This window comes from Rhinatrema bivittatum, chromosome 2, assembly GCF_901001135.1.
Source record: "Rhinatrema bivittatum chromosome 2, aRhiBiv1.1, whole genome shotgun sequence".
In the NCBI taxonomy this organism is placed as follows: Eukaryota; Metazoa; Chordata; class Amphibia; order Gymnophiona; family Rhinatrematidae; genus Rhinatrema; species Rhinatrema bivittatum.
Genome location: NC_042616.1, coordinates 763,622,294 through 763,645,136, shown reverse-complemented (window position 1 = coordinate 763,645,136; position 22,843 = coordinate 763,622,294). Strand labels below are relative to the sequence as shown.

General features: G+C 43.6%; 1 protein-coding gene across 1 annotated transcript in view; it reads right to left on the bottom strand.

Moving 5' to 3' along the window:
* The window catches only part of FER1L6 (fer-1 like family member 6), a 277,132-nt gene that overhangs the window by 94,636 nt on the left and 159,653 nt on the right, over window positions 1–22,843 (bottom strand). The window contains exons 28-29 of the mRNA XM_029591997.1: window positions 12,093–12,132; window positions 671–789 (exon numbers count right to left, since the gene is read on the bottom strand). Of these exons, the coding sequence (XP_029447857.1) occupies window positions 671–789; window positions 12,093–12,132 (159 nt within the window). The remainder of the gene's footprint in view (window positions 1–670; window positions 790–12,092; window positions 12,133–22,843) is intronic.

Genomic DNA, 22,843 nt, shown 5'->3' with positions numbered 1-22,843 from the left:
GAACCCTGCTCCAGACCATTCCAAACAATCTTGAGGACAGGATCAGATATTGCAATATGATTTACCAATACTCTAGCAAAAACAATGACTCCTGTCACATTAGACTATCAAAATGGTTTTTTTTTCCAAAAATGTTTTTTTCCCATTATGCCACCTTGAAATTGTCCCTTTAACCTTGTAGACAATATCTGGTAAGTAGAACATATCTAATAAAAGTGATATAGATGCTGAATTTTTTTATTTAAAGAACTTGAGCAGAAACTGTTTTTCTTCCGTTAATCTCTCATGCAGATTAATGGCCTGCTCCAGCAATACCGAAGAGTAAAGAAGAGAAGGGACATAAGAACAGAATTCTTTTGGTACACTGCATATCTGTACAGCTCAATCAAGGGGAAGGTTATCGGCCAAGTAAAATGAGGCGAAAATTCAAACAAAGGCATTGCTTTCAGTTTGGGTAATTTTTGTTTTGACTAGCATTATTGCAAAAAGATAATTTCAGGATGTAATATTTCTATGATTAAATACGTTAAGGAAAGTAATCTGAACATAGATACATGCGAGTATATAAGTTAATATGGTAAGGTGTAGAAGTTGAACTGAATCTGGAAGAAAATGAGAGAAAAAGTAGACGTAACCATTCAATATCCAGGCACGAACTAAAACAACGCACCTTCAAAACTGCAAGCTTCGGGCCTTCTTCTTTTCCCTTCTTTTTGATGACTTTATCTTTCTTCTTTTTATCCAGATCACTCTCAATGGTTAGGGAAACCTGATCTGGAGACTTAAGAACTGCGGAGATTCAATGCTAACAATTAGGTTTTTAGTGGGCTTTTCATGCCCTTGTTGCATTAATACTTTCTACTGCATCTTACCGCATCTTTCATAGTTTATAAATCTGGTTTGGGAATTATTATAGAGTCAGGCAATGCAATGAAGACCTTTTTGCATTGACAGACACCATTCATAAGGTGTGCATGTAAGATTAACAAGATTTACTTTCAAAAGACTTTCTCCTCTTCTTGCCTGTGCATTTTTATTTTGGAAATAGGATCTTATGTTCCCCTATGCAATGCATGCACAAATCTGATTCTTTATCTTGTCTGTTATTATTTGAAGATGAATTCATTCATTGAAAATATTAATGATATGCAGTGTCCCATATCTTTAACTTTTCTGCCATCTAACTGAAAAATATTACTGTTAATTCCTGGGTCCTCCTCTTCACCTTGTCACAGTCAAGGAAGGCATCGCCTTATTCACAATAAACTCCCAGATACTCAAAAGATTCACTACTTTTTTGGGATACATTGATTCAGTTGCAGCAAAACGTATACGCTTCTGAACAAGAAGGTCTCGAGTCCTAGCCTCTAGCATAAGCTGGTAATTAAGTATTGCCTTTGCTACAAAGTTCAGCAAATATAGAGCACCAGTTCTCACTACACTCAACTTTCTTCTTTATTTCACCCAAGTTTCCAGATCTTAATCAGTTTTTAATGTCATTTCCCCAGAATGCTTTCTGCTTTCCTCTTATCTCTTTTGCCTGCTATCATTCCCTCCAGTGTTAAGGGAATGGTTTACTAAAGCTTTTCTCCCATTCTGTGTCTATGGGCAACAAAAGTTTAGTGAGATAGGCTCTAAACTAGCTAATTTTCCAGAACCTCTGAGTACATGACCAGCAAATCTCGCTTTCCCTTTGGCCAGGTGTTCTACTTCCCATCATCTCATGAACCCTTTCAAAATGCCTTTCTTTTGAGGTTTATGCATTACTCTTACAGATGACAACGTTATAAGACTGATGAATGTTTAAAGATACAAGCTTCCATTCCTATAAAGGTTCTTTCTTCATGCAACAACATTTTCTTAATAAGGAATCATCATTGTTCCAAAAGTCTACATCTTAAATCCTTCATTACCTCATCATTTTATCAGCTCTACCCAACTAATTTTGGTGGCTATCTTCAAATAGTCTACCAGCTTCAATCTGTCTTACACTCTCATACCGCTAGTACAGACAATAGTAAAGTCTCAGCTCGAGCTGTATCACTCAATATATCAACGTGCTTGGGTCATAGCTCTATTTCTTCCTGGTTCTCCTTTCTTTTGTCATAATATATTTTATTTCTTACAGTATAACCAAGTTTTTGCTATAAAGGGGGTATGCACATTTAACAATAGACACGCCTGTTTTTTTTTAAATTAAATATCCCTTCCCGGAGTTCATGCTTAAGTATCCCAGACCGTTGTGACATATCCTGGTGACAGGTGTGGTGTCCCCAACTAAATAATGTACATACACTGATGACAGAATAAAGTATGGCCACAGCTTTATTAATATTACTCATACCTAACTAATTACCTAGCCTTCGTACCTGAGCACACCTCAATTTCATAATGATATCACAACTATGACTCCCTTTTGCCTGACCTTGTAGGTTGGGGATAGAGGGGGATGAAGAGGAGGAGCCTTTTGGGACTTAGCAGGGAATCACCTAGTGGACCAATTGTCAGCAAGTAAGGTTCCGACCTTTCCAGGAAGCAGTATTGACCAGGCATTAGCAGGTCATTGGTCTGCCATCATACTGGGGCCAGGCCAACCTCAGCAGACAGACGGACCCCATCTGTGCTTGTGAAATCTTAGAGCAGGTATCGCTGGCTCTCTCTCTAGCTAATCCCCCACCTGAGACTTGGGCATTCCTGCCCCTGATATTGCAACAATTTAAAAGCGATGAATGAGAATAAGCAGCATTACAATGAACTTTAAATGGATATTTATTTATTTATGTAGACATTTTATATACCGTCATTCCATAGTTATAATTCAACAAAGAAAGAAAGAGTGGTTACAGAGGTAGTATTCATAGGCAGGCATTAATATCTATCAAGTGAAATTTACATATTAAAAATGATCTAGTACATAAAGCAAATTTGGATAATTAAAGCAAAATGATAGTTTTCACATCTTAGTCAGTGGGTTGTTTTGAAAATCTTGCATTCTCTTGTTTGATTTATTCTTCATGATTCGATTATTATCTTTTGTTCTTCTTGTCTTTGTGGGTCTCTATATACAGATTTTTTTAAAGTTAAATTATATGCATTTTTGAATAGCCATGTTTTTAACTCACATTTTAAATCTCTTTATATCTGGTAAAACACGTAACGTCTCAGGCAGAGAATTCCAGAGCTTTGGACTGCTATGGAAAACAGTCGATCTCTTACTTGTGTCAGATGTGTACTCTGTATTATGGGAATAGTCAATAGTCCTTTATTTTGAGATCTTAGTGTTTGCTGAAGATTGTAAGATTATACTGTCACTCCTAACAAGCCAGTGTTGTTGGAATGAATGATGTTGAATATTATTGTTAATACTTTATAGTAGATTCTGGATTGTACTGGTAACCTATGCAGTGACATCAGAGAGGGTGTTATGTGATCATATTTCCTAGATCCTAATAATAGTCTTGCTGCAGCATTTTGTAATAGTTGTAGTGGTTTTAAGTGGCTTGCTGGAAAACCTAGTAGTAAGAAGTTACAGTAGTCAAGTTCTGAGAAGATTAGAGTTTGCAGAACAGTACAGAAGTCCTCAAAGTTAATAATGGTTTCAACAGATGTGGTATATGCAACTTGCCATAACCTGTCTTGATTAATTTACTGATATGCATTTTCATTGTGAGGTTCTCATCTAGCTGTACACTTAAATCCCATACTTGATTTGAGGGATTATCCAGGTCTAGGGCAGGTGGTTTAACAATTGATGAGTTTCTACTCAGCCAAATGATTTCAGTCTTTTTAGGGTTTAGTGTCAGTTTAAGTGGTGATAGTTCTTGTTGTATTGCTTTCATATAGGTAGAGAGTATCAAACCTGTATTTTCAAATGATCTGGAGCGTGGGATGTAAAACTATATGTCAGCATACAAGAAGAAAGTTATTCCTAGATTCATCAGTAATTTACAAGGTGGGAGATTGTAAATATTGTGTTGCTGAGAGGCTTGCGCCTTGAGGGACCCCTGTATCACACTGGAAAGTGTCAGATATATGGTTTCCCAGTTTAACTTGGAATGTTCTGTTAGATAGAAATGAAGAGAACCATCTGAGAACCCTGCCATTGATCCCAATGTTTCTCATCTGATGGCATAAAGGTTATGGTCCACAGTGTCAAAGGTGCCTGTTAAGTCAATTAGCAGAAGACAATAAGATTCATCTGCATCAAGCCCTCGTAAAACCGAGTCCATTAATGAGAGGAGAAATATCTCAGTTGAGTGATGTTTCCTAATTCCAAACTGATTTGGGAAGAGAATACTTTGATCTTCCAGGTGATTTACAAGTTGGGATAACACTACTTTCTCAAGAACTTTTGCTAGAAACGGCAAGTTGGATATTGGATGATAGTTGTCCCAATCATCAGTTCTACCAGTCTTATTTTTTAGGATCAACTTTATCACCGCTTGTTTTAATCCATGTGGTATAATTCCTTCTGACAGTGAATGATTAATTAAGGTTGTGATTTTCTGAGTGATAACTTGGTGTACTTGTTTCAAGGAACTGGCTGGTATTGGGTCACATGGGTGAGTAGCAGGTTTAATTTTAGCAATGATTTGACTACCGTATTTTCGCTCCATAAGACACACCTGACCATAAGATGCACCTAGGATTCAGAGCAGTAAAATTAAAAAAATAATGGTGTGCTTAACCGGCTATGTTCCTGGGAGTCTGTGCATCTTATGGAGCAAATTAGGGAAGGGCATAACATTTTTTTTGGTCCCCATTTCATTTTCGGGTCTGAGGAGGGCCATTTCTGTCCACTCCCCGGATCAGAAAACATTTATCGTTCTCTTTGTTGGGAAAACAAAACAAAACAAAAAAACCCATCCCAACCCTTTAAAGTTAATTAACTACAACCTCCCACCCTCCTGACCCCCCAAGACTTGCCAAAAGTCCCTGGTGGTCCAGCGGGGGTGCGAGAGTGATCTCCTGCACTCGGGCCGTCAGCTGCCAGTATTCAAAATGGCACCGATAGCCTTTGCCCTTACTATGTCACAGGGGCTACCGGTGCCATTGGTCAGCCCCTGTCACATGGTAGAAGTAATGGACGGCCCTGGCATCCATAAGATGGCTCTGGCTCCATAAGACGCACAGACATTTTCCTCCCACTTTTGGGGGAAAAAATTGCGGCTTATGGAGCGAAAAATACGGTAATTTCCATTTTCAATACTCCGTTGAATGTGGACCACTTAACCATGTCATTTGAGACTTCAGGTGCTTTTGTTGGAGAACAGATAGGGTCAGATTTTAAAACGTACGCGCGCATGTTATAAAATCCGGAGTTGGCGCACGCAAGGGGGTGCACACTAGTGCACCTTGTGTGCGCCGAGCCCTTGGGGAGACCAGCTGGCTTTCCCCATTCCCTCCGAGGCCGCTCCGACGGCCGCTCCGAAATCGGAGCGGCCTTGGAGGGAACTTTCCTTTCCCCCACCCTCCTTCCCCTCCCTTCCCCTACCTGTCCCGCTCCCAGTTTAAAAATAAAACCCCCATACCTTTATCACACAAGTTACGCCTGCCAGAGGCCGATTGCCAGCACGCGATCCCCTGGTTTAGGAGTCCTCAGCCATGCCTCCCGTCCCACCCCTGGACCACCCTGTCATGCCCCCACCCCGCCCCCTGCCCGCCCATTCAGAATAGTCCCAGGACTTACACGCATCCTGGTGCTTTACGTGCGCCACTGGGCCTTTTGAAAATAGGCCCGGCACGCATAGGGCTTTTAAAATCTGCCCCATAGTGAATTTTTTTTCAACTTATTGATTTTGTCTATGAGTGCGGTGGCATATTCATTGCAAGAGGCCTTTGTGAAGTTGTAGTTTTTTAAGATGTAAGATATCAAGTCTTTAATAAATGTTTAACAAGCTCATAGAGCAGTTTAGAGTGAAATATAACCCCGTGAATCTGTTTAGCATAGTAATCTTTTTTTGCTTTATTGGTTAGTGTACGGTTTTTGTAAGGAAAGATTTATATTTACCTAGGGATTCAGCAAATGGGCATTTCTATCATTGTTTCTGTAATTTTCTAGGGTTCTGTTTAGTGCTTCCTAATTCATCATTGTACCAGGGCTTCTTATGTTTGGAGTTATCTCTTTCTTTGCTAATAGTTTTCATCTGGACAGGATTAAGGTTTTCAGCTATGACATTGACTCTCTTATCCCAGAAATCAAGTGCTGATGTGGAATTGGTTTGATTTAGTTCATGGATCTTATTTTCTTTTGCTTCAGCAACTACTTTCATCTCTATCTTTTTCCTGAAGGTAAAAGTAAGCTTATTATCTTTACTGTTATGGATTTAGTTGGTGAAGTCTATTTCTTCTTTTATTAATTGGTGATCAGACTAGGGCAAGGTATTGATTAGGCAATTACTTGAATTAGCAAATATTAGGTTTAGAGTGTGGCCTGCTTTATGAGTGGCTTTCGAGATAATAAATTGTGACCATCCCAGGGATTCTTTTATTTATTTATTTAGTTGTTTGTTTTAATATACCGGTGTTCGATTTACATATCATATCAGTTTACAAATAATTTATGACAGGTGCAGTTCTCAGTGTTTTGTCTACCTGGAGGTTTAAGTCTCCTACAATTAATGTAGAATCACTTTAGTGAATAATTCAATCAGCGATGAACAGTCTTTTTGAAGTAAACCTAGAGGGCAGCAGACCAGTCCTATGTTTAGTTGATTAGATTTTAGAATTGCCATTTCATAGGGTGGGTTAATCTCTACTTTTCAAGGTATTAGCTTAAATTCTTTTTTAAAAATTATAAATAAATTCCAACCTTTTCATTTAGGTCTAGGAAAGTGAAATACCTCATAGTTAGGGTGAAAAATTTGGTTTAGGAGTACATTATCTTTGTTTCAGAGATGCCAAAAATAGAGGGCTGTACATCTTCTAGCAGGTCATTAATCAAAGGAATTTTTTTGACATAGACTGAATATTTAATAGGAGCAGAGTGAACTGGAAGAGATAGTGGAAGCGTTGGTACTTATTGTTGGGAAGACCAAGTTTGTTATCCTTCTTTGCTTCTTACTTGGGGAACTCCTTAGATCTCCATACAGGCCTTGTCCTAGTACAGGCTCAATAAAGCACATCTGGTCCATGATTGTAATATTCAATCCAGGGATCAAGGAATTAATGAACTAATGCCCTTTGGGCATGCCCAAAGGGGCCAGCTCCTTTGTTGTGCTCCTTCGTGCACGTGCCAAGTGCGTGCTCCCTACAGCACAAGCACCTGCAGCGTCGCCGCCACGTTGATCTAAATGGGGGAGGTGGGAGGGCGGTAGGTCGGCTGAAGATGGGGAGCCAAGATGATGCCAGTAACTCCTTCCTCTCCCTCCTCATTCTGATGGAGGAGCACTCTCAGTGCATCCTAGGCGCTGTCCTAATGTTGGTGGATGGCTTTGATGCAGCCTAGTAGGCCATGCTCCCTCTCCAGTGCTTCATCTCCGGCTTCGCTGCTGCTCACTGCTGCTTTGATCAAGATGGGGAAGGTGGGCAGGTGGTGGGCAGGCTGTAGGCAGAGGAGCCGAGATGGCGCCGGTGACTCCCTCCTCGTTCCGGGAGGGGGAGCATTCTCAGTGCATCCTAGGCGCTGTCCCAGTGCTGGTGGATGGCTCCGAGGTGTCCAGGTAGGCCTTGCTCCCTCTCCAGTTCTCCTTCTCCGGCGTAAGATGGACTAACTGGACAACTCTATCTGTCTATGATGTTACATTGTATCCCATTTACGCAGAACATTTGGAGAAGATTTTAGCTGTGAAGCCAAGAAGAAAGCAAGCCAGCACCCAGGTTGCCCCTCCTTATAAGCCCTCATACTGCTTGACTTATCCTCCCTTCTGCCCTATGAATTCAAATTGGCCAGAAGTCCCCCTGAAAGCCCTATAGGCAGGAGTCTGGGCAGCTCCTGTCCCCTCCTTGCAGGCTCACAGAGTAAGGGAGGAAGAAGAGGAGGAGTAGTTCTGGCTGCCCAGTATCGTAGACAATGGGTGGGGGGACAGTGATATCATGAGGCAGCATGGCTAGCAATGTCAGAGGCAGCAATGTCCCTGCCTCCGACATTGTCCCCCTCCATGTTGGCCCAAACATGGCAAGGAACACCACCACTGTGAAATGGGCAGCATGGTAGTGAGTGGACAATTCCCCCTCCCCACCGTCCACACACTCAGCACAGCTCTGTGAGTTTGTCTTTTCTCTATCCTTACTTTATCTGTATCTCTAGAATTCCAGCACACAGTTCTGCCAAGTTAATGCCCCAGTTTATTTAGAACATGGCAATGGCTTTCGTAGGAAGAACTTTTAACAATTTTAAGTACTGACATCTCAGGAATGAAGTAAAAGATCAGTATGAAAAAGGGGAAACATCCATTATTTTGTTTTAACTGGCAAATTAATTCTGTAAAATAATGTTTTTACTTGATCTGTTTTATATTGCCTTGCATGCCTTTTATTTCATGCCTCTCAGTTTTTTGTTATTTCCCCTATGTAGCTGATATTGATGAAATGTTACCGATGAGTCTAACAATCTGAGTTAGCTCAAGGTTGGAACTGATTGCAAATTACTGTATTGGATTTACCTGGAGCTCATCAGGGGTGGCTGTGTTTTTTTTGGTTTTTTTTTTTTTTAACTAGTTTGGGGAAAATATGAGAACTGAGCTTTTCCCCTTATATCATTTTTGGTCAGGTCCTGCATATCCTTACAAATGATCCTTACTGAAGAATCCGCATTGGTTGTCCATTATTTAAATCTGGCACTGGGTGGTTCCATCATTACGCGAGGTGAGGTGGTTGCCTCAGGCGGCAAATTTTTGGGGTGGCAGAAAAGAACAAGACCCGCACGGCTGCACGGTGACTAACGTGCTGGCAGGGGTCCAAACTGGGGGGGGAGAAAGACCCATGCGGTGGAGCGGTGAGTGAGACTGAAAGGCAGGAGGAGGGTGGGAGTGAAAGGGACTGGAGGGGAAAGGTAAACGTCAGGGCTGTGAGCGAGGGAAGAGGATGAAAGAAAAGGGGATGATAAAGGGGTGTGAATGAGAGGAGAGGAAAGGAAGAAAAAAGGGGAAGGGAACAGTGAGGGAAGGACGAGGGTGTGAGTGAGAGAGGTTGGAATGAAAAGGGAAGCAGGTGTGAGAGTGGAAGGAAGGATTGGAAAGAGAGAGACCCTGCCCCTGGGCCCCCCCGTGCCTTGGGGAAGGGGGCTGTCATCTCAGCCCTTCCTGCAGGCAGATTGTCTTGAGCTGCCCCTGATTAAATATAAATATACAGTGGGTACAGGCCGTATGCTTATAAAGGTAACATTGTTTTACCTGCAGCAATGATTCAGGTATGCACAACTGACACTGTACCATTTTCATTATTTCATTATTTCATGCGTGATCCTGTCACTGCTAAATCCTTTCCGCCGGAAGAGATTGCTACAGGACCTTTACTAAAAGCTTGTTTGTTTCAACGGATAGGTCTGAATGGCTATGCAAGTTTCAATATTTTTTCATGTTTGCTTGACCTTTGCTCTGTATTGTAGTCTCCTTGTACCATTTATTATAAGTTCTATGACATCTTGGCTGAAAATACCAGAACCAAATGCCAGATCAGAGGGGACAGAGAAGAACGGAAGTACAAGTTAGCAGATACTGACCCATTTCAAACCCCTTTCTGAACAGGCAATGTGGCAGCCCCTTTGGGATCTCCACTAGAAGGTGCCCTAGGCTAATACCTGTAAGGCGTGTAGGAGCTGGAGCACACTATTTTGCCGCAGTATCCTCTGTGTGGCTGCTGCAGTGATGTGCTCCTGACTTTTCAAGAGCGGATGGGATTAGAGGTCAGTGTGACTTTTTTTTTTTTTTTTTTTGTTGGACTTAGAAGAAGCATTGTGTGGCATTTTAGTTCAGCTTTTGCAGGAGAAGGCTCGTTTGTTATTTCCCTGCTCCAGTGTGGCTGTGCCCTACAATCCTGGCTATACAGAATAGGAAGCGAGACTGCTTTCTAGTCCAAAACCTGGCTGGTAGGTGTTTGTCAGAGATTTTTGAGTTTCCTTTCAGATTTTTCTGGAACTCTAGCCTTGGCTCTGTACTATATAAATAAGAGGACATTTGTTTGATGCTGGTTGATGACCATTAAAGATATTCTACAGTAAACTTTACTTCTGGAACCAAAAATGTCTTGCTTGGTTATTTCCATCTGATAAGGGGAACTTCCAAGAGTCTATAAGTATGCCCAGAGACAAGGTTGCCCCACTGTGCTTGGGACTTGGAGGTGTATCCTACCTTTCCTTCAGAGAATCCATGCCCTAGGGCTGTTGAGATGGTGCAAGGACTTAGCATGACCCCTGCCTTCCCGGCTAAACGCAAGAAGAGTGGCAACAGCAATAAACGTGCATGTCTAACGGCAAAGGAGCAGGCAAGTATCTCCAAAATAAGTTATAGCGCAGTCATGAAAATTAGTCACTATTACATGTTAATTCACCATTGCGCCGCTGGGAATTCAATTAGAATTGGTTCTTATTGGCTGAGGTATTACCATGAAATGAAAATGGTGGATAATTGGATTTTGAGCCCATGCTGATTAGACAAGCTTTATGACAGAAAATGGCTTCCGAGAATAGAACTGAATAGAAGTCCTTCCTGGGTATGAGAGTTTCTATGGCAAATTTAGGGGTTTCATGCCTGGCTTAGAATACTAGTGCGATGAGAGGGGGGAACCCAGACTGTGCAGGAGCTTTTAAAATGGTAAATATTTACACACGACCTCATTAAGTGGGTTTGAAATACCTTTTGTGTTCAAAGGGACATGGAGATCTTTTTCACTCCTGCTGTGTTTTTGGAAGCATTTCCAGATGTATTCAGCACAAAGACTGCATAAGGCGCATTTGAAAGGACATTTTCTGAAGGGAGGAGGGGGAGGGGGTGTTTTGCAGGTTTCATCTTATGTTTGTCCCTCAGCAGTCAGTCTGCAACAGTTTAAGATGACAGCAAAGCTGCTGCTCAGCTACACTTGTCAATAAATGGAATCAGGCTATAAATATACCCCGGTTATCCAATTAAGTTATTAGGTTATGTGTACACTTCTTCATGAAATCTATAAATAACATCCTTGGGGGTCTTTGAGTATGGATTTCATTTTATTTTATTTTCGCTTGTAATAGCTTTAAACCCATGGTATAGCTCAGAACCCGCAGGCTCCAAAAGGTTACCTGACAAGCAATAAATATAGTCTGTATATAAACATAGGAAAGCAGATTGACTGAATAAAATTAACCATTTCTCTACCTTCATGATTGCAAAACAACATCTCTGAATAATATTAGCAAATATGAAAGCTTTAACAAGGAGTGAATATATCTGAGTCTGACGGCCGCATGAGATGATAACACATATGTATGTATTGTATTTGGATAAACAGGACTTTGTAAACAGGTCTGTGGTAAGAGAGGAACGTCTATATTAGCTCCTCTTGTATGCCCTATGTGATTTTTGAACCTTGATACAAATATTGTGGGGGGATTTTCTGGTGCTGAACATCTTGTGAACAGGGCCAGTACAAGGGTATTAGGCACCTAGGCGAACCTTCTGCTTTGCTCCCGCCGCCCGCCAGTCCAGGACCCGGCTCCAGCCCCAACCTCATTCACTCAGACAGGCACTCTCTCTTACACACACTTAGGTTCCTTGTCTCATTCACACACGTACCCTTTACACAGGTTTCCTTCCTCTCTCTCACTAACACCATTGCTCTGTCGTACACGCACAATCCCTCTCACTCACATACACACACAGAGGCGCCACTCGGCCGTGAGTGAGATGGGCTCCGCTTGCAGCCCCACATGACTGCTCTTTGCCGCCCCCCCTAATGGCTGGCGCCCTAGGCAACTGCCTAGTTTGCCTATTGGGATGCACCGGCCCTGCTTGAGTATATCCTCTTCTCCATTAATTGCTATTCAGCATTTTCAAATATTCACTCCTCAAGGATCCAATTCTATTTTGGGTTAATCAAGCCCTATGTGAATAAGACACAATGTATCTTATTGCAGGGGAATATGATATCATTGAACATTATAAGAAGAATCTACTTACCGTTATTGCTATTTTCCACCTGTGAATCACTTGGTTTTTCCTGTTAGAATAAAGACAGAAATAGAGGCCTTGTGTGAATATCTTCCAGTACAATCTGGGGAGCAATAGCTGATATCTTCTGAAGTTCTACCTTAGGCCTTGTATATTTGACAAGAAGTTACAGTTGACTAGATTGGGAAGGCGGTCAACACATGAACATTTTTTGACAACCAGCTAAACTGTGTTATGTGAATAGTGTCTGGCTTGCTTAAAACAACACTGCCTTGGCCGCCTGTTCTTTTGAACATGGCTCTACCACATATCAGGCGCAAAGTAGCCACATACAGAGAACTCCAATGAATAGAATCAATTCCTATTCTGCCCGTTTCGCAGGCCTTTAATGAAAGCCCTGCGAAAGCAGTTGTAATTACATCACCCATTCTGACTAAATGCACCCTGCCGTGGATGTTTTCAAGGATGTTTTCTGCTCCGGGGGTACTGAGGATGCTGTTCACAGTAACACCACAGTGAACAGCATCCACAGTACCCCCAAAGCAGAAAAAAACCTTGAAAGCAGTTTGCAAGGGTCGGATTTTGATTTCCATCATGGATTATTCAAGTATTTCCCGCAAGAGCTAAGTTATTACTTGACAAGGGGAGATGGTAGTGTAATAGAAAAAAACCAAAAAGAAATAATGTATTTACACTCTCATGGATCGATGATTATACATAGAGACAGCCAGCAGCATTTGCTTTTGGTGCAATATGGTGTCATTTTATGATGCTCTATCAAGTATTCACTGCTTTATGAACTACTGTAACCAAACCACACTATAAACATTGGACAACTATCTTGTGGTAACATGCTTTGAACTTTTTGGTTGACAAAATGTGATATAAATAAACAAGGATGATGATGAGGCGGATATTATAGTACAGAAAAATGTTTTAACAGCAGAAAGTAAGCTTCAAGCACCCTTACTTTTCAACTTTTGAAATTCTTTGTGCCCACCCCTAATCTCGCTCCAATAAATGAAAACGTGCTCCTTGCCAAGTTTCAGCTCAATTGAACTATTTTAAGGTGACCCCCAAAGGCCTTAAAGTTTCAAACTTCACCGAAAATTAGTATTTCTTATTTAAAACGTTTGTATTTCAAACGTTGTTTGGGAAAATAACAGTCAAGCATAATCGAAAGGCAATTTTAGTTATAACTATTTTCTTCATACAGTTATTTACATGAAATAAAAATTAGCCAAGATATTGAGCAAAAATTGAAACCAAAAGAAAAATACATACTTCGCAAAATAAGGTCTAAAATGGAAATAATAATAAGATGCCAGATTTTCTACTTCATTAGGCCAGTTTTGGTAGGATCTGAGTACTTTCTTCTGTGTTTACCAACAATCTGCACAATGTATTGCTTTTCTTTTTTATTCTTGGTCAGAATGTTCTGATATTCTTGGATTAGCTTCACTCTTCTCTCAGCCACATTGTTAACTACTACAATGCTTTTCAATGTTTCCAACCCATGTTGGAAATTGACATCATCTTTCCAAGTAGATGGGTAGTTTTTTTTTCTAGAAAATGTGTGTTTATTGAAAATCTTGAGAAGTACATCTTCAATTCTGCAGAAATAAAATCATTGTTAAGATTTGTGGGTGTGTGGACCCTTGGCCCGAGATACGAGTTGTTACTGCCTGTGGGGAGGAGCCCCACAAGTCCGCACCAGTGGGAGGCGAGGTACTGGCACAGCAGGGAGCTCTGGGCACAGTAATGGAAAGGTCCCCAGAACTAGGAAGTAACCCTCATAGGATGGCAGAGAGAAGGCAGTACCTGGTCAGGGACCCCGAAGGGAGAGGTGCCAGTCGGACCGCGGAGCGGAGACCGCACGACTATCAGTACAGGAGGTTCTCCGGGAAGGCAGCCCCAAGGGGCGGAGCTGAACAGCAAAGTGGGCGTAGATGTAGTGACGTAAGCAGGAGCCTGGAGAGCCGAGGATGTTGGCAGTCTTGTGGAGATACAACCCCGAGGAGCGGGTAGATGACAGTCAAGAAAGCACAGAGCTCAGCCTGAGGAGCGGGGGAGCTCTGGAAAGTCTTTGGAGTAGTAGGCACAACCCGAGAAGTGGGAGGGCATAGGCAGTCGCAAGTAGGACGCAGGCTTGACCCCGAGGAGCAGGAAAGCCTGGTAGAGGAACTCACAGGATGCCGCAGTGTTCCGGGGAAGACCCAAGCAGTAGCATCCCTTGCAGAGTAGGACCCAGGAAGCACAGGGCCAGCCCGAGGAGCGGGGTAGGCCAGGAGAGCAGGTCCCCGTGGAGCACACACTGACCCCCGAGGAGCGGGAGCCAGACAGGGTTAGGAACAAGGCTGGAATCGTAATCTCAGGAACACGAAGGCAGGAGTTGTAGACATGTACGGAACTTGTTGCCAAGTCGGTTTGCTGGGGGCGAAGGTGGAGCTTAAGTACGGAGCTCTGATGACATCATCAATCAGGGATGCCCCCGAGGTTCCCACCGAAGAGGTTTCAAAGGCGGGGCTGGTGACACACGTGCGCGCCTGCCTAGGAAGCCCCGACATCGTAGAGAGAGGTAGCGGCGTCCATGCCGCCATGTGGAGTCCCGAGGAATGCGGCGGTGCAAGCTGGCCCGCGCAGCAAGCAGCCCTGGGGAGAGCAGGAGAACGGTGCAAGCAGTGAGTACTCATGGTCGCAGCTGTCTGCGACCGACAGGCATAACAATCATAGAAGTGTTTTTCTTTTAAATGGTTAAGGTCTTCACTACTAACAACGTATTATTTTATTTGATTTTCTGCATTGCTGTCTTCTGTAGTCATCAATCATTATAGTAGCCATTTCTTAATCTCTAGTGGAACTTCACCATCAAAAAGTGTGAATGCTGCAGTTTCTGATGACAGATACCATAAATGGTTTGCAAACTTTTTTATGGCAGCACTACTAATTTCTGGATCTACGTCCTTATACTTGACTAATGTCAGTAAAAAATTGCAATCTAGATACAGAGCTTTCAGAGCCAGCCGTTCTAGGAACCAGGCTCATAAATAGGGTCTGATAAGAAAAATGCATGTCCTTCTGATTGAATTGTGCTCTTTTTTGGTCACATTAAATTGATCTTGGAATAAATATATTTTAAAGGCATAAATAGCCTTTGCAATCCACCGTGTAGAGCTCACAACTCCAGGAACGCGAAATGAGACTCGTTTTGGGGGAGTACCACCAAGGAAGGTCATGGCCAATTCTAATACTTCGCGGTAATCATCTCTATGCTGTTTATGACGTAACCGTTCTTGTAGAAATTCCAGCATACTGACATGAACATCATCGGTGACATCTTCTATCCCACTACGGTAATTTTTGTTGTCTATGGCTAACCAGGTTTCCCTTTTAAACAAATTGATATCTGGTCCAGAAGTTGCACCCATTACTGCATCAAAACTACTTCTCAAGACTAATTCGAAGAAGTGATGTTGACACAGAAGGTAGAGTAAATCACGATCAAACTTTTCTCAAGATTTGTACAGTCACCACTTATTCGACCAGTGTTGCTTGCAGTGGTATCAAAACACAAAGCCTGTATTTTTTCTTCTATGCCCAGTTTTTCCAATGCTTGGTAAATGGCTACAGCCTGATCTTCTCCTGTAGATGTTGGACTTTCAGGTATACCTAATAATTGTTCTTTGTGTGAAAAATAAAAATTATGGCTAATCTATCAACCTTTTCCACATCAGATAAAGCTGGAAGCAGTTTGCTATCCCTGTGTAACACCAAAGCGTCGCAATCTGCTAGATTAAATTGTCCTTTAATTTCTGCTTCTCTCTGTTCCCTGAATTCTTTTAGAAGCATTTTTTATTGCAAATTAAATTCTCTTTTAATCATATTCTATAATTCTTTCAAAAAAAGTATGATAAAGAAGATAATATAAAAAATATCAATTTTATAAAGTCTGAAACTTCAGGGCCTTTGGGAGCCAATATAATATTATCTGATTGAGCTGAAATTTTACAGAGAGTACTTTTTCACAGATTGGAACAATTTTGGGGGTTGGGAGATGAAAAATATTTCAGTTCACAAAATCATATACAACTAAGGGCTATTGGCTCCCTTAGAAGATCCTCAACTGTTTGGATGTAAGAACAGGTACAAACTTAGGGCCAAATTCATTAAGGGGCAGATTTCAAAGGGTTATGCATGTAACTATGCGCATAACCCCCGAAAACCTGCCCCTGCCTGCTCCTGCGCGCGCCAAGCCTATCTTGCATAGGCTCGGCGGCGCGCGCAAGGCTCGGGACGCGCGTATGTCCCAGGGCTTTGAAAAAGGGGCGTTCTGGGGGGGGGGCGGGGTGCCGGTCCAGGGGTGTTCCAGGGGCGGGGCTGAGGCCTCCTCCATTGTGGTCCTACCGAGGGGTGTTGCGTCACAGCTGGCCAGCATGCGCAAGTTTCGCCTGCCCAGAGGCAGGCGCGCGCATGTTATAAAATTGGGCATAGATTTGTTCGCGCCGGGTTACACGAACAAATCTATGCCTGCGCGTACTTCTGAAAATCTACCCCTAAGGCTTTTCTCCCATTTTGTGTCTATGGGAAAAACCATGGGTCAGTAACTTTGATACTGGCACGTGGGCACACATGTATGCGCGTATGCTGGTTTGCGCCAAAGGATGCGTACGCTGGCACATGTGCACACAATTTTATAAGGACGTGCACATGTGCGCGCAAATGCCGCCTCTACCACATAAGTGGAGGACTTTTAGTAGACAAGCGCGCCCATGCAATTACCAGTTTTGCCAGTTTGTTCCCAATTCACCCTGGTAAAGAATAGGACTTCCTAACTCCTTCTGTTAATTTGCATCCCTTTACCCTGTTAGTCCCTTGCTGGGCAGACTGGATCACTGACTATTTTTCTGCCATCAGCCTAATTAATATAGTAATAGGCTTACCAATGAACGTTAATAAACTTTTTAAACATTCATACACTGTATACTAAATTGTAGTAAATGTATTATTTACAATGGGTTATTTAAATCTGAAAAGAATTTGGCATACAGATGGTAGTGGCAGATCGCAGCCTGTATAAAAGAGCATTCCTAACAGTAAGAATTCTTTCACTAAATGGAGCCTCAGCATGAGAGAAAAAAAGCTAAGGCTCTTCCCCATTCTGCAGGTGGAGAGAGAGAGAGAGAGTGACTCTGAATAGAAATCAATATGTCACTCTCTATTTATACCACTTAAGAGGGGGTACTTTTAACTCGGTGCGGGGTTAGGTTGGGGGGGTGTTTAATTATTTTGTATACTGTCGATCCATGAAAATTCACAATGGTTTACAAGAATAAAATTCATAGTTCCCTGTATGTACACAGATCAGTCCAGACTCCTGGGTTTTGCCTCCCTGCCAGCAGATGGAGACAGAGAAAGTTTCGCTAACATTGTACATAACCCAGTGTGCCACCTGCAGTCCCTCAGTATTTCTCTTAAAATCCGCCCCATTATTGCTTGGATGTCAGGGCTCCGGCTTCCATGTGCTTTATTGAGAGTGTTCTGTGAGCGGAACTCTCCATGCCTCACCTCAGTTAAGGGGAGCTTAGGTACACCCCGGGAGTCTGGACTGATCCGGGGACATACAGAGAAATTAAAATTGGTTCTTCCCTGCTAATTATCATTCCTGTAGTACCACAGATCAGTCCAGAGACCCTCTCATTTACTGAAGGGGGAGAGTCCGCTGCTCATACTGTTCCTTTGTATATAGTGCGGAGTTGTTGGCGGTTTTCAATGCTGATCACTTATGTTAAATTTGGGAAATGAGTTTTCCATTGTCTTTTGGGGCAACTTCACCTTCTTCCGGCTAGTTGGAGGGGAGTGAGTTTGCTTAGAAGCTTGCTTAGAAAATTATGGTTGTTGTTGTCATCTTGGTTTGGATACAGGTCAATACTGAGGGACTGCAGGTGGCACAGTGCCAGTGAAACTTTCTCTTCTTCATCTGCTGGCAAGGAGGCACAACCCAGGAGACTGGACTGATCTGAATGAAAATTTGAGAGTAAGAACTAATTTTCTCCTATAAATCAGCAGATAGTGACGCGTTACAGAGGTAGTATTCATAAACAGGCATTATCATCCATCAAATGAAATGTTTTAGTACATATTAACTAATGATCTAGGACAGCGGTTCTCAACCTATGGGTTGCGACCCCGGCGGGGGTCGAACGCCCAAAACGCAGGGGTCGCGCGCTCCCGGTCTCTCCCGCTGCCGTTGCCGCCGGGCTGTCAGCACGTTCAAGCCCAGCGGGAACGGCAGCGGCGCTAGAAGAAGCTCTGCACCCGCGGCTGGGCCTTTTCTTCTTCCTGCGCCTGCCCCCCCCTCTCCTGTGACCCGGAACAGGAAGTGAATCGTGGTGCGCGGGAAGGGGAGAGAGCCGCGCCGCGCGAAAAAGTAGCAGCGGCGGCTGCAGCATCGGCCCCCGAGCAGTTGAAGCAGCCGGTAATGGAGAAAGGAGAGAGCAGCACGAGCCTCCCGCGGCCAATGGGATTCTTCTTTCTTGGCCAGCGAGGCTGCTGCAGCTCCCATTTGTGCTCGGGGGAGAAGAGGAAGTGAGTGAGAGAAAGAGAGAGAAGCAGCCAGCCAGCCTGTGTGTGATTGACTGGTCAGAGAGCTGATGTGTGTGTGTGTATGTGAGAGACAATGAAAGTGATTGCTCAGGGAGATGACTGATGTGTATGTGAGAGTGTGAGACATTAGTCAGGGAGGTGACTGATGTGTGTGTGAGAGTGTGAGACATTAGTCAGGGAGGTGACTGATGTGTGTGTGTGAGAGAGAGAAAAAGCATGGAAGGGAGAAGTCTGGGTATGTGAGAAAGCATGGGCGTAAGAAGCCTGGTGTTGTGGGGGTGAAAGAAAGCATGGGAGTGAGAAACCAGGGTGAGTGTGCATGCATGAGAGAGAGAGACTGCTTGGTAAGGTGATGGTGTGTGTGAGAGAAAAAGACTGGTGTGTGTGTGTGAATGTGAGAGAATGTGATTCAGGGAATGAGAAGCCTGTGCACGTGGAGAGTGAGCATGGAAATGAGAGAGACTAGTGTGTGTGTAACAGAGAGAAAGTGATTATGGGAATGAGAAGCCTGTGCATGTGGAGAGAACAAGCATGGGAGTGAGAGACTGGTGAGTGAGTGAGTGTGTGTGTGTGAGAGAGAGAGAGAGAGACAGAGAAAGTGATTATGAGAGTGAGAAGCCCATATATATAAGTAGAACACGGGAGTGGGAAGCCTGTGTGTGTGTGTGTGTATGGCATGAGAGAAACTGTTCAGGAAGGTGACTGGTGTGTTTGTGTGAGAAAGTGATTATGAGAGTGAGAAGCCCGTATATGTAAGTAGAACACGGGAGTGGGAAGCCTGTCTGTGTGTGTGTGTGTGTGTATGGCATGAGAGAAACTGTTCAGGAAGGGGACTGGTGTGTGTGTGCCAAAGACTGTTTGGGAGATGATTGGTGTGTGAGAGACAGAAACTGGTCATGGGGGCATGACTGGTATGGTGTGTGTGTGTGAGAGACATGGGCACTAAGGAAGAGGACCATAAGTATAGAGCTTAGCTTCTACTGCTGCTTCTGGTGAGCGCCACGGCCTGCAGGGAAGGGGAGTAGGAGAGCTGCTGGAGGGGGTAAGTAAAGGTGGCTTTTTAAGTTTATTTTTCTTGACTACCATTTTAATTGTGTGATGTCTGCTTTTTTGAAATATTTTATTGGTGTTTGGAGAATGTTTAATAGTTTTTATGCGTTTTTAATTGTTGGATGTTCATAGCTGTTTTGAAACATTTATTCTGCTTATTAGTATAGTATAGTTTTACAATTATTTCTGTGTGGGGATCTATAGCTGCTTGCTAGTTCTGTTTTCCTAATAAGAGGTGTATTGGTTTTTAGGACCTGATTTAATATTTGTAGTGTTGCCTTTTCATAGATAGGGTTGCTCCTGTTTGAGTGTATTCCATAATACAGGTGTAACTGTGTGCGGATTAGTTTATGTGCATTACTACAGATCCTGGGAGTATGTTAGGTCGGTTCTGTGTCTGTTACCGAGATGAGATATTTTGCTAGCATGTAAGCGTTTGTATCGGTCTTATTTGTTGTGTTTTCTCAGAGGACATGCATTGGTGGTAAACTGCTGTCTTTTCATAAGTAGGGCTATTGAGCCTGGAAATAGAAGGAGTTTGAGTTGCTGTTACTGAGATGTCACTAGAACCAGAATATCTTTTTTGTAGGGTGAGTTGTATGGGGAATGTCATAATTCTGCTTTACATCCATTATTGTGGGTCAGGGGGGTTCCTGTGGATACAAACTGTACTTTTACATCTAGCCCCGTGACGATCATGGGTCAGTGTGCCATGCATGTGAGAACCCATGGTGAGTTGAGTTACATTCACATTATAAATGTCATAATTAAATGATAAGTGTGCACTAAAATCCAACCCCATCCATAACCCCGCCCCCATATGACCAAAGCCCCGCCCTCACCCCACCCTCACGGGGCGAGGGCGGGGCGAGGGGTCACCACAACATGAGGAACTGTATTGCGGGGTCACGGCATTAGAAAGGTTGAGAACCACTGATCTAGGACATAAGACATTAAGTCCAGAAAATAAATTAAAATACATTTCACATATTAGTTTTATGTTCACAGTCAGAGGTACGAACAGCAAAGTTGACATCATTGAAGTTTTTCTGTCGTTTGACTCGATGAAAGGTACAAGAGGAGTCGATTTGTACAATGCACACTCTACCTAGTATTTTGATAAATCCAGACCTAAAGGCCTTATTTACTAAGCTTTTTCCCATAGACACAGAAATGGGAAAAAGTCTTAGTAAATGAGGCTCTAAGTTTGTACCTGAGGTAATGGAACGTGACATGATTTACCCAAGAACACAAGGAGCATCAGCAGGATTTGTACTCTGGTTTCTCAGATTTGCAGCCTGTTGCTGTAACCGCTAGACCATTCCTGCACTCTGTGTCATCCTGACCACATTCAATGGTTCAGGAAAGTAGACTGCATTTCTTTCTGAGATATGGATGCCCTCCCTTATCTTCTCTCTTTTCTTCCTGTCTCCTCGCTCCTCTTCAGTCTTGTCCTCCTATCTTCACCCCATTCTCTATTCTGCTCTCTACTTTTCCTTTCTCCTTCTCCTCTCCTCCTCTGCCTCCATCTTGCCTTCTCTTTGTCTCCTCCAATACTCATCTTATCAACTTATTTGTGTAGATTTACTCCTGCTCAATATCTGGAGTAAGTGATTGTAAACATCTTAAAAATGAAACAATGACTGAGTGGAAGGATCTGGGTGACATGTGGGTACTTCAGGCTGAAGAGCCAGGAGGGTCTTCACGAGCTGCAGATGGACTGGGTGAACTGTTAGACTAATTGATAAAACTGGCTAGTTCATTGCCAATGCATTTTAGAAAATCCCCCAACATATGCCTGTGTAATGGTTTCGCCTGCTATGCAGCTTCCCGTGCCATGGTTCTGCCTATGATGCAGCCTTTCCACTTGCAGAGGTGTTCAGTGAGCCCCTCTTCCAGCAGCGCAAGTTATCTCCTCACTGATCACCTGATGCCTCAGCCCTAGGCCTACTAAACCCTGCCTGTCTAGTCCCTCGGTGCCTCTTCATTGAGTCACTTCAGCTCCTTGACATGGCTACCTCCTTCTCTCTATTCTAATTTGCCTTGCAGCCTACCCAGCTCTCCTGTATTGCCTTGAGGCCTATCCAGGCCTTCTACCTTGCCTTGAGTCTACCCAGGCCTCCTGTCTTGCCTTGTGGCCTCTCTTGGCCTCTTAACTTGCTCTGTGGACTCTATTGGCCTCTTGCCTTGCTATGGGCCCTTCCAAGCCTTTTGGCCTTGCTCTGTGGCTTCTTAGGCCTTCCTGCCATGCTTAGTGCCCTCTTGGTCTTTTCTGTCTTACCTTGTGGTCTTCGGGCCTTCTAGGTTTGCCTAGCCAGTCATGCACCCTGCTTGGGCTTTATTGTTTCCTGTTTCCTGTCTAGTCCTTGTGCAGTTCTATCCTTGTCTGGTTCTTGTTCAGTCCTGTCCTACACCGGGAGGCCACTCACATGCCACATGTTTGCTATTCCCACACCCTACGAACTCACACAAAATCACCCTCCTCACCCCCCCCCCACACCCATGACTTTTCTACTTACTGCCCACACCCTCAGAACGCACGCAAAACGGCAGAATAGTTCGGGCTGCTCCTGGGGGGGGGGGGCAACACCACTCCATGACACATCGCATACACTATGGCCGTCAGCTGCCAGCAATCAAAATGGCGCCGACGGCTCTGTCCCTTACTAGGACACTCGGGAACGCCAATGGCGGCAGTAGCCCATGTGACATAGTAAGGGCGAGGGCCCTTCGATGCCATTTTCTGGACTGGCAACTGGCGCACCTTCGCCCTTACTATCTGAGCGAGACGACCGCTCCCATTGCTCCACCCTACTGACAGAGTAAGTTCTAACAGCCGTCGGAGACAGTTTCAGTGCTGACTGCCGAGGGCCCGGCGCCAATACTTCCATGCCGTAATGAACGCCCGCTCCACCGACTACCATTTTTGACAGGTATCAGCGGGCCTGCAGGGGGGGGGGGGCGTGGGGATGTTATTGCGTCCATGTTCGGGGGGGGGGGCAGGGGGCGGTTATCCCCATTCTCTTTTCTTTCTTTTCCACTTAACCTGGCTCTGCCACTGCAACGCGTGGCCGGGTACAGCTAGTACAGAATAAATGACCACAAAT